This window comes from Natator depressus, chromosome 5 (assembly GCF_965152275.1).
Source record: "Natator depressus isolate rNatDep1 chromosome 5, rNatDep2.hap1, whole genome shotgun sequence".
NCBI classification, from domain to species: domain Eukaryota; kingdom Metazoa; phylum Chordata; order Testudines; family Cheloniidae; genus Natator; species Natator depressus.
In genome coordinates, this window is record NC_134238.1 from 303,517 (window position 1) to 316,150 (window position 12,634).

The 12,634-nt window shown below is 51.7% G+C and overlaps 1 protein-coding gene across 4 annotated transcripts in view; it reads left to right on the plus strand.

The window, feature by feature from the left end:
- Positions 1-12,634, plus strand: part of CA9 (carbonic anhydrase 9) — a 57,120-nt gene that overhangs the window by 18,784 nt on the left and 25,702 nt on the right. For all 4 annotated transcript variants that reach the window (XM_074953844.1, XM_074953842.1, XM_074953843.1 and 1 more), the window contains exon 2: positions 4,489-4,518. In XM_074953844.1, the coding sequence (XP_074809945.1) occupies positions 4,489-4,518 (30 nt within the window). The remainder of the gene's footprint in view (positions 1-4,488; positions 4,519-12,634) is intronic.

Sequence of the window (12,634 nt, forward strand, 5' to 3'; positions counted from 1 at the left end):
CATGTCACTGCTGTCTTATCATGCATTTGGCAAGTGACACAGGATTTTAGTCCAGCCTGTGAAATTGTATGCCCCAGAAAGGAGAGCTCAGTTTATCTAAATTTGCATTTGGACCTATTAAGCTTGAGGCCTGCTTTGCTGATGCAGTTTAGTACAGACTGCAGGTTATTGTCATGCTCCTCAGAAGTATTTCCAAACACGATAATATCATCCAGATAGCACTGAACTCCATGTTGATTCTTCAGAATCAATGACATCATTTTTTGGAAGGCACTTGGGGCAGATGCGAGACCCTATGGAACACCTTTAAAACGAAATAGTCCCTCATGTGTAATAAATGCTGGGAGGTCTCTGCTATGTTCATGCAACGTAACCTGGTAGTATGTGCTCTGCAAATCAAGAGTAGAAAACATCTTTGCTCCATGGAGTTCTGTAAATGCTTCTTCTATGTGAGGAAGAGGATGGCTGTCAATCACAATAGCTTTATTTGGCTCCCTTAAATCCACACAAAGGCGAATGCCTCCACCCTTCTTCTGCGTCACTACGACAGGTGAAACCCATTCTGAGGAGTCAATCTCTTCAATAATGTCCTTTTGAATAAGTTTTCTCAGTTCCTCTGAAACAGCTTCCCTGACTGAAAATGGTAAGCTCCGTAACTTCTGTTGAACAGGCATCACATTATTCTATATTTTAACTTTATGCAGAAACCCATAAGCACAGCCGAGTTTCTCCTCAACCTGGTGTTGGGTCCCAGCTGAAACTGGTGTGTGTACCGCAGGAGTGCTTTGCTGATGAAGATCAATTCGTCCATTAACTACCCTGAGATTTAAAGCAGCCAATAAATCTCTGTCAAGGATAGGAGTGCCTTTGTGGACAATGTAGAACTCTGCAGTTACACAGCAATCACCAAAAGTAACTATTGTTGGCAGGCAGCCACATATTGGAATATGGTTTTTCAAAAAGCACACCAAGTGAAGTTTGGGTTCAGTAAGAGGCACATCTTTAAAGTAATGCAAATAGATGGAATCAGGTAGTATAGATACTGCTGAGCCAGTGTCCACCAGTAGCTGAATAGGGTGTGGTTTGCCTGAGGGTATGGCGGAAACGTTTACAGTGCACTTTATTTGTTCTGGAATATGTGCAGTAGTGATTTTGTCCATGCTCAGCACAGTAACATCTGGTATTGTAACTGTATGCACCTGTTGATTGAACTGGCTGCTGTGACATACTTTAGCAAAATGTCCAATCTTTTTGCAATGATTGCACTGAGCTACTTTTGCTGGACATCCTGTGTAGCTTGCAAGGTGTTGTGGGGATCCACAGTGAAAGAATGCTTTTACTGTATTTTGAATTTGCTGATTTGGTGGTTTTTCATTAGTTTTTCTCTTGCAATTGTATGTCTGCAGCGATAGTGAACTTTTCTGCAAAGGAGTCACAGTCTGGACTGTGCCTCCTGTATCCATGCTCATCATTTTGGCTTCAGCTGTAGCTGACTCGATCTGAGTAGCAATGGTTATTGCTTTTTCTAGTGTAAGTTGTGGTTCTAGAAGTAAGCGTTCTCTTACACAAAGCATGGTTGTTTTCTCAATGAGCTGGTCTCTAATCATCTCATCTGCCATATTCCCAAAGTTACAAGTTACAATCAGACTCCTCAGGGAAGCAATATACTGCATTATAGTCTCCCGTGTTTTCTGCTCACGCTGGCGAAATCTGTAGCGATTAGCTACTACATTCAGTTTTGGCACAAAAAAGTTCTTTAATGCAGTGAGTGCAGTCTCATATTTATCATCTGCAAGGGGAAAAGTGTAAAATATACGCTGCCCTTTTGCTCCAAGGCAGTGGATTAGCAGAGCACACTTTCTTACTTCAGAAATCTCTGTAGCACTGATTGCAAGCAGATAAGTCTCAAACATATGGATCCAGGCAGTAAAAGCAATTAGAGGCTCACCTGGGCTTTGCAGAAAGGGTGCAGGTGGGTTCAGAGGCAGAAGATCCATCCTTGTCGCCAAAATGTTGTAGCAACCAGGCAAGGTACTAACAAACTTCAACAGGACTTTATTTTTAAAGTGGAAACCTCTTTACCAAGCTGCTGCTGCACCCTCGGTAGCTCTCACTCCACCTCCTCAAGTTCCCCCCCCCACTTCCTGTTTCCTGTCCTTTCAGACTCCCAACAGCCAGTGCTCCCAGTTCCAATAATTACAAGCAGCATCTAAACACCACACTTAGCTCTGCTGTGCTGCTGCTGGTACGTCTCTGCGCCCCTCTGGGGGGCGAGGGGCAGTGGGTCTCCATGCACAGCCTGGGGAGGAGCAGTGCGTGGAGTCACCTCCGCCCACCAGGGACACGCAGAGATGTGCCAGCCTTCCGGGAGTGGCGTAGGGCTACCAGCCACAGAATACAGGCAGCCTGCCTGCCTGAGCCCTGCTGCACCACCGGCTAGGACTTGGGGGCTGGTTGTCAGATGAGATTTGTCCTGCATTTTGGGGGCCCCCCTATGTAACGATGATGGCTTTGGTGGGACCCAACGGAGAGTGCCAATTCAGGATAAATTGCTTAGAGCAGGGCAGATACAGCCCAAGGCTAGGGTTTTTCCACCTCTAAGGCAAACCAAACCAGCCAAACAGAGAGGACTTTGGTTTTACTCCACTAGCTAACCACAAGTCACACAAGCAATTCCATTAGACACTCCAGTTTCCCAGTATCACCAGCAGTGCCACTCGTTATGGGGACGAATGGTTATGAAAACCAATACCCCAGTAAAAGAAAAAAGGGTCTCTCAATCCCAAAGGACCAAGCCCCAGACCAGCGGTGGGAACACTTTTTGGCCTGAGGGTCACATCGGGGTGCGAAACTGTATGGAGGGCTGGATAGGGAAGGCTGTGCCCCCCAAACAGCCTTGCCCCCACCCCCTATCCACCGCCTCCCACTTCCCAGCCCGACTGCCCCCCTCAGAATCCTCGACCCATCCAACCCCGCCTGCTCCTTGTCCCCTGACTGCCTGCTCCCAGGACCCCCCATCCCAATCTTCCCCCCCTGGGACCCCACCCACAATCCAACCCCCCTGCTCCCTGTCCCCTGACTGCCCCCCGACCCCTAGCTACACCTCCACCCTGTGACAGGCCCTCCCGGGACTCCCACGCCCTATCCAACCTCCCCTGTTCCTCATCCCCTGACCGCCCCCCCCCAAACCTATGCCCCATCCAACTACCCCCGATCCCTGTCTGCTGACTGCCCCCAGGGACCCCCTTACCCTATATCCAACACCCCCTGCCACTGCCCCCTTACCATGCCACTCAGAGCAGCAGGCGCTCGCAGCCAGCCACACTGTCCGCAGGGCGAGCTTAGGCTGCGGGGGAGGGGGGACAGCAGGGGAGGAGCCGGGGACTAGCCTCCCCGGCCAGGAGCTCAAGGGCAGGGCAAGGACAGTCTGGTGGGCCAGATATGGCCCGCGGGCTGTAGTTTGCCATCTCTGCCCCAGACCCAGGTCAATATACAAATCAGATCTTACCCACAAATCACGCTGATGCCAATCCTTTAGAATCTAAAATCTAAAGGTTTATTCATAAAAGGAAAAACATATAGATGAGAGCTAGAATTGGTTAAATGGAATCAATGACATACAGTAATGGCAAAGTTCTTGGTTCAGGCTTGTCTCAGAGATGGAATAGGCTGCAGGTTCAAATCAAGTCTCTGGAGAACATCCACAGCTGGGATGGGTCATTCAGTCCTTGGTTCAGAACTTCAGTGTAGCAAAGTCCCTCCAGAGGAAAGAAGCAGGACTGAAGACCAGATGGAGGAGCTGCAGCAGCTTTCTATAGTCTCTTGCCATGTGGTCTCTGCTTTCTTTGTCCCAAAGACAAGCTGTCCATCCCATGGCCTGGAAACACCTCAGAGTTCTGTCCATAGGCCTGTCCCTGCACACCTTGCTGAGTCCCAAGGCGTATCTGCCTTCTCTCAATGGGTCACTTGTATAGCTGATGGTCCTTAATGGGCCATCCAGCAGGCTAGGCAGAGCTGACACCAGCTTGTCTGGGGTGTCCCCCAGAAGCACAGCACAAGTTTGAACTACAGACAGGATAGAGCCAATACTTAAAATTTTAAATACAAAAATGATACACGCGTACAGACAGCATAATCATAACCAGCAAAGCATAACCTTGTCTGAGACACCTTATTTGACCCCCTTTATACAAGATTTGGTGCCACTACAGGATTTTGGTTGCAACAATGATCTATACTGTCCCAGATTATGTCAATAACGTCACACCCTGTCATTGGGGGCCCCATGCCACTGCACTGTTTGTTTCATGGTAAATCCTCTTCTGCCTGAGTGAGAGGAGGGGGAAGGGTGAGAAACTGGGAGGGAACTGGGAGCAAGTGTGGGGCAGTCCAGCTGGGCGGGGATTGGAGGGCTGCCTGGAACTGGTTTGTTTGCTGCCAGCTCATGGCTTCCACTCATTCTCTCTCTCTCTCTCTTTTCTTTTCAAGGTCCTGACCACGGTCACTGGAGCTATGCAGGTAAATACACTATGGTTACTCTTACCCTTTCATATCCCGCAGCAGGCCCTGGGCCCGTGCCAGCTAGGGTTAATTATTACAGGGCTGCCTTGCTCACTCCCATGCTCTGCCTTGCCCTGCCCCTGTTCAGCAGCAGGGAGGGGGTCTGTACCAACCCCAGAGGGGCTCACAAGCATTTCTGGGGCCTGACAGGCCCAGGGAAAGGTGGGAGCTGCTCAGATTCAAATAAGAGAGAGTGACCCTGTCGGAAGCCATTGTTGGGCCCCATCCTGCCTATCTGTTCTGTGTTCCCACAGGCTAAAAGGTTCATTCACTCACTGAGCTGGACTTCACACACACACACACCCCCGGGGGTCACTGGGAGAACCAGGTTCCATGTTCTCCTTCCTTAGAGGTTTTTAAGGTCAGGCTTGACAAAGCCCTGGCTGGGATGATTTAACTGGGAATTGGTCCTGCTTCGAGCAGGGGGTTGGACTAGATGACCTTCTGGGGTCCCTTCCAACCCTGATATTCTATGATTCTATGATTCTATGATTCACACAGACCTAGGGTTGCTTCCTCTGCTGGAACATCGACCCCTGGCTTAGAAGCACCTCCTCTCTTATGGGGTATTGACTCACCAGTCCTGTGTCCCCCTGCCATATGCACCCCGCTTTGCAGCGAGGCTGGCTGTGCAGCTCCCTGCCCATAGGGAGGTGGCCCAGGGCACAAGCCAGGCTCCTGACCCTGTGCCTGCCTGGTGAACTGGCTGTTCTGCTGCCCGCAGGCACAGCCCAGCTGGATAGAGAGTTCCTCACATCACTGGCATCCCACACCCCTGGGGCCTTTAACTGGGGCTGGGACTGGAAATCTCAGCTGTGCCTACAGGATCTTTGCTTTGCTCTTTGAGCTTCCTGGCTCTCCTGACTCCACCATGCTGGGCTCCTCTGCTTCCTTATTTTCCTTCCATGCTGGGTTTCCCTTCTTCTCTCTCCACCCACCCCATGCAAGCTGCTGTCCTCCCGACATTCACACCAAGGCCCAGGTCACCATTATCCTGAGCCTTGTGTCTCATTTGCCCTGTAAATCAGCGTGGGGACACCTTACGCTCACTTTGCACTGGTGTCAGTGACAACACAAGGTGCAGGGGACTGGTGAATTAGGCCCCAAAATGTGAATTGGGCCCTAGAGAAAGGTCTCACTCAGGGTATGTCTACACTACGAAATTAGGTCTAATTTATAGAAGTCGATTTTTTAAAAAGTGATTTTATACAGTCGATTGTGTGTGTCCCCACTAAGCACATTAAGTCGGCGGAGTGCATCCACAGTACCGAGGCTAGCATCGACTTTCGGAGCATTGCACTGTGGGTAGCCATCCCACAATTCCCCCAGTCTCCGCCACCCATTAGAATTCTGGGTTAAGTTCCCAATGCCTGATGGGGCAAAAACATTGTCGCGGGTGGTTTTGGGTAGATGTCGTCAGTCGCCCCTCCCTCCATGAAAACAACAGCTGACAATCATTTCATGCCTTTTTTCCGTGCGGGCGCCATACTGCTTTCAGCAGACGGTGCAGTAGGTCTGCAAACCGTCGTCATCGAACCACCGCTTCTGCTGCCACTCTGCTCTCCTGCTCTCCTGATGCTATGAATCCACCTCGCAGGTCCTCTACATGACCATCGACATCCATCGCTTCAGCTGCCACTCTGCTTTCCTGGTGGTCTTGCAGAGCCGCTTCCACTGCAACTCTGCTCGGCTGCTCTTGTTGTGCCATACCACAGCAAGCATGCAGCCTGCTCAGCTATTGTGTCCTGGCAGCAGATGGTGCAGTAGGTCTGCAAAACTGGTCATCCAACTACCACCTCCCCTGCAACTCTGCTCTCCTGCTCTCTTGCAGACGCCATATCATGGCAAGCATGGAGCCCGCTCAGATCACTGCGGCAGTTATGAGCATTGTAAACACCTCGCGCATTATCATGCAGTATATGCAGAACCAGAACCTGCAAAAGCAGGCGAGGAGGCGACGGCAGCATGGTGACAAGAGTGATGAGGACATGGACACAGACTTCTCTCAAACCACCGGCCCCGGCAATTTGGCCATCCTGGTGGCAGTGGGGCAGTCTCATACCATGGAACGCCAATTCTGGGCCTGGGAAACAAGCACAGGCTGGTGGGACCGCATAGTGTTGCAGGTCTGGGATGATTCCCAGTGGCTGCAAAACTTTCACATGCGTAAGGGCACTTTCATGGAACTTTGTGACTTGCTTTCCCCTGCCCTGAAGCACAAGAATACCAAGGTGAGGGCAGCCCTCACAGTTCACAAGCGAGTGGCGATAACCCTGTGGAAGCTTGCAACGCCAGACAGCTACCGGTCAGTTGGGAATCAATTTGGAGTAGGCAAATCTACTGTGGGGGCTGCTGTGATCCAAGTAGCCAACGCAATCAGTGAGGTGCTGCTATGAAGGGTAGTGACTCTGGGAAATGTGCAGGTCATAGTGGATGGCTTTGCTGCAATGGGATTCTCTAACTGTGGTGGGGCGATAGATGGAACGCATATCCCTGTCTTGGGACCGGATCACCAAGGCAGCCAGTACATAAACCGAAAGGGGTACTTTTCAATGGTGCTGCAAGCACTGGTGGATCACAACGGACGTTTCACCAACATCAACGTGGGATGGCCGGGAAAGGTTCATGACGCTCGCATCTTCAGGAACTCTGGTCTGTATGAATAGCTGCAGGAAGGGACTTACTTTCCAGACCAGAAAATAACCTTTGGGGATGTTGAAATGCCTACAGTTATCCTGGGGACCCAGCCTACCCCTTAATGCCATGGCTCATGAAACCGTACACAGGCAGCCTGGACAGTAGTCAGGAGCTGTTCAACTACAGGCTGAGCAAGTGCAGAATGGTGGCAGAATGTGCATTTGGACGTTTAAAGGCACGCTGGCGCAGTTTACTGACTCAGTTAGACCTCAGTGAAACCAATATTCCCACTGTTATTACTGCTTGCTGTGCACGCCACAATCTCTGTGAGAGTAAGGGGGAGACGTTTATGGCAGGGTGGGAAGTTGAGGCAAATCGTCTGGCCGCTGATTATGTGCAGCCAGACACCAGGGGGTTAGAAGAGCACAGCAGGGCGCGCTGCGCATCAGAGAAGCTTTGAAAACCAGTTTCATGGCTGACTAGGCTACGATGTGACAGTTCTGTTTGTTTCTCCTTGACGAAAACCTGCCCCCTTGGTTCACTCTACTTCCCTGTAAGCCAACCGCCCTCCCCTCCCCCCTTCGATCACTGCTTGCAGAGGCAGTAAAGTCATTGTTGTTTCAAATTCATGCATTCTTTATTCATTTGTCACACAAATAGGGGGATAACTGCCAAGGTAGCCCAGGAGGGGTGGGGGAGGAGGGAAGCACTGGGTGGGGTGGTGGAGGAGGGGAGGAGGGAAGGACAAGGCCACACTGTACTTCAAAACTTATTGAATGCCAGCCTTCTGTTGCTTGGGCAGTCCTCTGGGGTGGAGGCCCCTCCCACCCCCCGCATTCTTGGGCATCTGGGTGAGGAGACTATGGAACTTGGGGAGGAGGGCGGTTGGTTACACAGGGGCTGCAGTGGCGGTCTGTGCCTTTCCTACACCTCAACCATACGCCGGAGCATATCATTTTGATCCTCCAGTAGCTTCAGCATTGCATCCTGCCTCCTTTCATCATGCTGCCGCCACCTTTCCTCTTGATCCCGCCACCTCTCCTGTTGCTCCCGCCACCTGTCCTCTCGCGCTTCCCTCCTGTCCTCGCGTTCATTTTGTGCTTTCCTGGACTCTGCCATTGTCTGCCTCCATGCATTCTGCTAGGCTTTTTCAGTTTGGGTGGACTGCATGAGCTCAGAGAACATTTCATCGTGAGTGCGTTTTTTTCTCCTTATCTACGCTAGCCTTTGGGATGGAGATGCTAGTCACAGCGTTGAAACATTTGCAGCTCCGGGAGGAAAAAAAGGGAGATTAAAACTGAAAAAGACACATTGGCCATTTAAAAGGAGGGGCTGATGTTTTTGGGTTATAGTGCAGCACAAACCCAACTAACTCCCACCCCCAATTCTCTTTGATGATCACTTCACCCCTCCCCCCACCGCACGGCTAACAGCGGGGATGATTTCTGTTCAGCCACAGGCAAACAGCCCTGCAGGAACAGCCTCCTCTGAATGTCCCCTTAATAAAATTCCCCTATTTCAACCAGGTGACCATGAATGATATCACACTCCTGAGGATAACACAGAGAGATAAAGAACAGATGTTGCTTGAATGCCAGCAAACACACACACTGCCATGCTTTGTTTTGCAATGATTCCAGATTAAGTGCTACTGGCCTGGCGTGGTAAAGTGTCTTACCATGGAGGACGCAATAAGGCTGCCCTCCCCAGAAACCTTTTGCAAAGGCTTTGGGAGTACCACCAGGAGAGCTTCATTGAGATGTCCCTGGAGGATTTCCACTCCATCCCCAGACACATTAACAGACTTTTCCAGTAGCTGTACTGGCCACGAATGCATCCCAAGTCTTCAGGGCAAATTAATCATTAGAATCATAGAATCATAGAATATCAGGGTTGGAAGGGACCTCAGGAGGTCATCTAGTCCAACCCCCTGCTCAAAGCAGGACCAATCCCCAACTAAATCATCCCAGCCAGGGCTTTGTGAAGCCTGACCTTAAAAATATCTAAGGAAGGAGATTCCACCACCTCCCTAGGTAACGCATTCCAGTGTTTCACTACCCTCCTAGTGAAAAAGTTTATCCTAATATCCAACCTAAACCTCCCCCATTGCAACCTGAGACCATTACTCCTTGTTCTGTCATCAGCTCCCACTGAGAACAGTCTAGAGCCATCCTCTTTGGAACCCCCTTTCAGGTAGTTGAAAGCAGCTATCAAATTCCCCCTCATTCTTCTCTTCTGCAGACTAAACAAACCCAGTTCCCTCAGCCTCTCCTCATAAGTCATGTGTTCCAGTCCCCTAATCATTTTTGTTGCCCTCTGCTGGACTCTTTCCAATTTTTCCACATCCTTCTTGTAGTGTGGGGCCCAAAACTGGACACACTACTCCAGATGAGGCCTCACCAGTGTTGAATAGAGGGGAACGATCACGTCCCTCGATCTGCTGGCAATGCCCCTACTTATAGAGCCCAAAATGCCATTGGCCTTCTTGGCAACAAGGGCACACTGTTGACTCCTATCCAGCTTATCGTCCACTGTAATCCCTAGGTCCTTTTCTGCTGAACTGCTGTCTAGCCATTCTGTCCCTAGTCTGTAGCGGTGCATGGGATTCTTCCGTCCTAAGTGCAGGACTCTGCACTTGTCCTTGTTGAACCTCATCAGATTTCTTTTGGCCCAATCCTCCAATTTGTCTAGGTCCCTCTGTATCCTATCCCTACCCTCCAGGGTATCTACCTCTCGTCCCAGTTTAGTGTCATCTGCAAACTTGCTGAGGGTGCAATCCATACCATCCTCCAGATCATTTATGAAGATATTGAACAAAATCGGCCCCAGAACCGACCCTTGGGGCACTCCACTTGATATCGGCTGCCAACTAGACATGGAGCCATTGATCACTACCCGTTGAGCCCGATGATCTAGCCAGCTTTCTATCCACCTTATAGTCCATTCATCCAGCCCCTACTTCTTTAACTTGCTGGCAAGAATACTGTGGGAGACCGTACTTCCCCCGATCGCCATGAGTTTTCAAAGATAATGGCCAATGGCTCTGCAATCACATCCGCCAACTCCTTTAGCACTCTCGGATGCAGCGCATCCGGCCCCATGGACTTGTGCTCGTCCAGCTTTTCTAAATAGTCCCGAACCACTTCTTTCTCCACAGAGGGCTGGTCACCTCCTCTCCATGCTGTGCTGCCCAGTGCAGTAGTCTGCGAGCTGACCTTGTTCGTGAAGACAGAGGCAAAAAAAGCATTGAGTACATTAGCTTTTTCCACATCCTCTGTCACTAGGTTGCCTCCCTCATTCAGTAAGGGGCCCACACTTTCCTTGACTTTCTTCTTGTTGCTAACATAACTGAAGAAACCCTTCTTGTTATCTTAACATCTCTTGCTAGCTGCAACTCCAGGTGTGATTGGCCTTCCTGATTTCACTCCTGCATCCCCGAGCAATATTTTTATGCTCTTCCCTTGTCATTTGTCCAGTCTTCCACTTTTTGTAAGCTTCTTTTTTGTGTTTAAGATCAGTAAGGATTTCACTGTTAAGCCAAGCTGGTCGCCTGCCATATTTCCTATTCTTTCTAGAATTAAACATGCTTGCTTTTAAACTGTGTATTATATTTACAAAGGTACACTCACCAGAGGTGCCTTCTCCACCTTCAAGGTCCGGGAGCCCGGGCTGGGAGGGTACTGTCTCCAGGGTGATAAACAGTTCCTGGCTGCCAGGGAAAATGGTTTCTCCACTTGCCTGATGTGTACTATCTTCAACCTCCCCCTCCTCATCATCTTCCTCGTCCCCAAAATCCTCATCCCTGTTGTGTGAGAGTCCCTTGCAGGACTCCACGTACAGGTGTGGGGTAGTTGTAGGGGCACCCCCTAGAATTGCATGCGGCTCATCAACAGAAGCGGCATGTCTGGGGCTCTGACCCTGAGTGGGCGTTTGCCTCTTGGGTTTTTTGGTAGGCTTGCCTGAGCTCCTTAAGTTTCACGCGGCACTGCTGTGGGTCCCTGCTATAGCCTCTGTCCTTCATGCCCTGGGAGATTTTTTCAAATATTTTGGTATTTCGTCTTTTGGAATGGAGTTCTGATTCATCTCCCCATACAGTGATCAGATCCAGTACCTCCCGTTCGGTCCATGCTGGAGCTCTTTTGCCATTCTGGGACTCCATGGTCACCTCTGCTGATGAGATCTGCACAGCCACCTGTGCTGATCAGTTTGCCACGCTGGCCAAACAGGAAATGAAATTCAAAAGTTCGCGGGGCTTTTCCTGTCTACCTGGCCAGTGCATCCGAGCTGAGAGTGCTGTCCAGAGCAGTCACAATGGAGCACTGTGGGATAGCTCCCGGAGGCCAATACCGTCTAATTGCGTCCACACTAATCCAAATTCGACCCGGTGACGTCGATTTCAGCGCTAATCCCCTCGTCGGGGAGGAGTACAGAAATCGATTTTAAGAGCCCATTAATTTGACAAAAATGGCTTCGTTGTGTGGATGGGTGCAGGGTTAAATCAATCTAATGCTGCTAAATTTAACCTAAACTCATAGTATAGACCAGGGCTCAGACATGCCAATGGTCAGATCTGCCCTCCTGAGGCCCAGCGATGGGCTGGAGGTGGGGGTCCAGTACCTCTTATATCAGGATTGTGCACCAGCCCAAAGAAGGCTAAATGCATCCCTGTGTCTCCACCCATCCTGTTAGCCCATTAGCGCTAAGGGGGGGCGTTCGGCACGGTGCTGAGCCGTGTTGGCCAACGCCCCGTTAGCGCTAAGGGGGGGCGTTCGGGGCGGCGCCGAGCCGTGTTGGCCAACGCCCCGTTAGCGCTAAGGGGGGGCGTTCGGGGCGGCGCCGAGCCGTGTTGGCCAACGTCCCGTTAGCGCTAAGGGGGGGCGTTCGGGGCGGCGCCGAGCCGTGTTGGCCAACGCCCCGTTAGCGCTAAGGGGGGGCGTTCGGGGCGGTGCCGAGGCGTGTTGGCCAACGCCCCGTTAGCGCTAAGGGGGGGCGTTCGGGGCGGCGCCGAGCCGTGTTGGCCAACGTCCCGTTAGCGCTAAGGGGGGGCGTTCGGGGCGGCGCCGAGCCGTGTTGGCCAACGCCCCGTTAGCGCTAAGGGGGGGCGTTCGGGGCGGCGCCGAGCCGTGTTGGCCAACGCCCCGTTAGCGCTAAGGGGGGGCGTTCGGGGCGGCGCCGAGCCGTGTTGGCCAACGCCCCGTTAGCGCTAAGGGGGGGCGTTCGGGGCGGCGCCGAGCCGTGTTGGCCAACGCCCCGTTAGCGCTAAGGGGGGGCGTTCGGGGCGGTGCCGAGCCGTGTTGGCCAATGTCCCGTTAGCGCTAAGGGGGGGCGTTCGGCAGGGTGCCGAGCCGTGTTGGCCAACGCCCCGTTAGCGCTAAGGGGGGGCGTTCGGGGCGGCGCCGAGCCGTGTTGGCCAACGCCCCGTTAGCGCTAAGGGGGG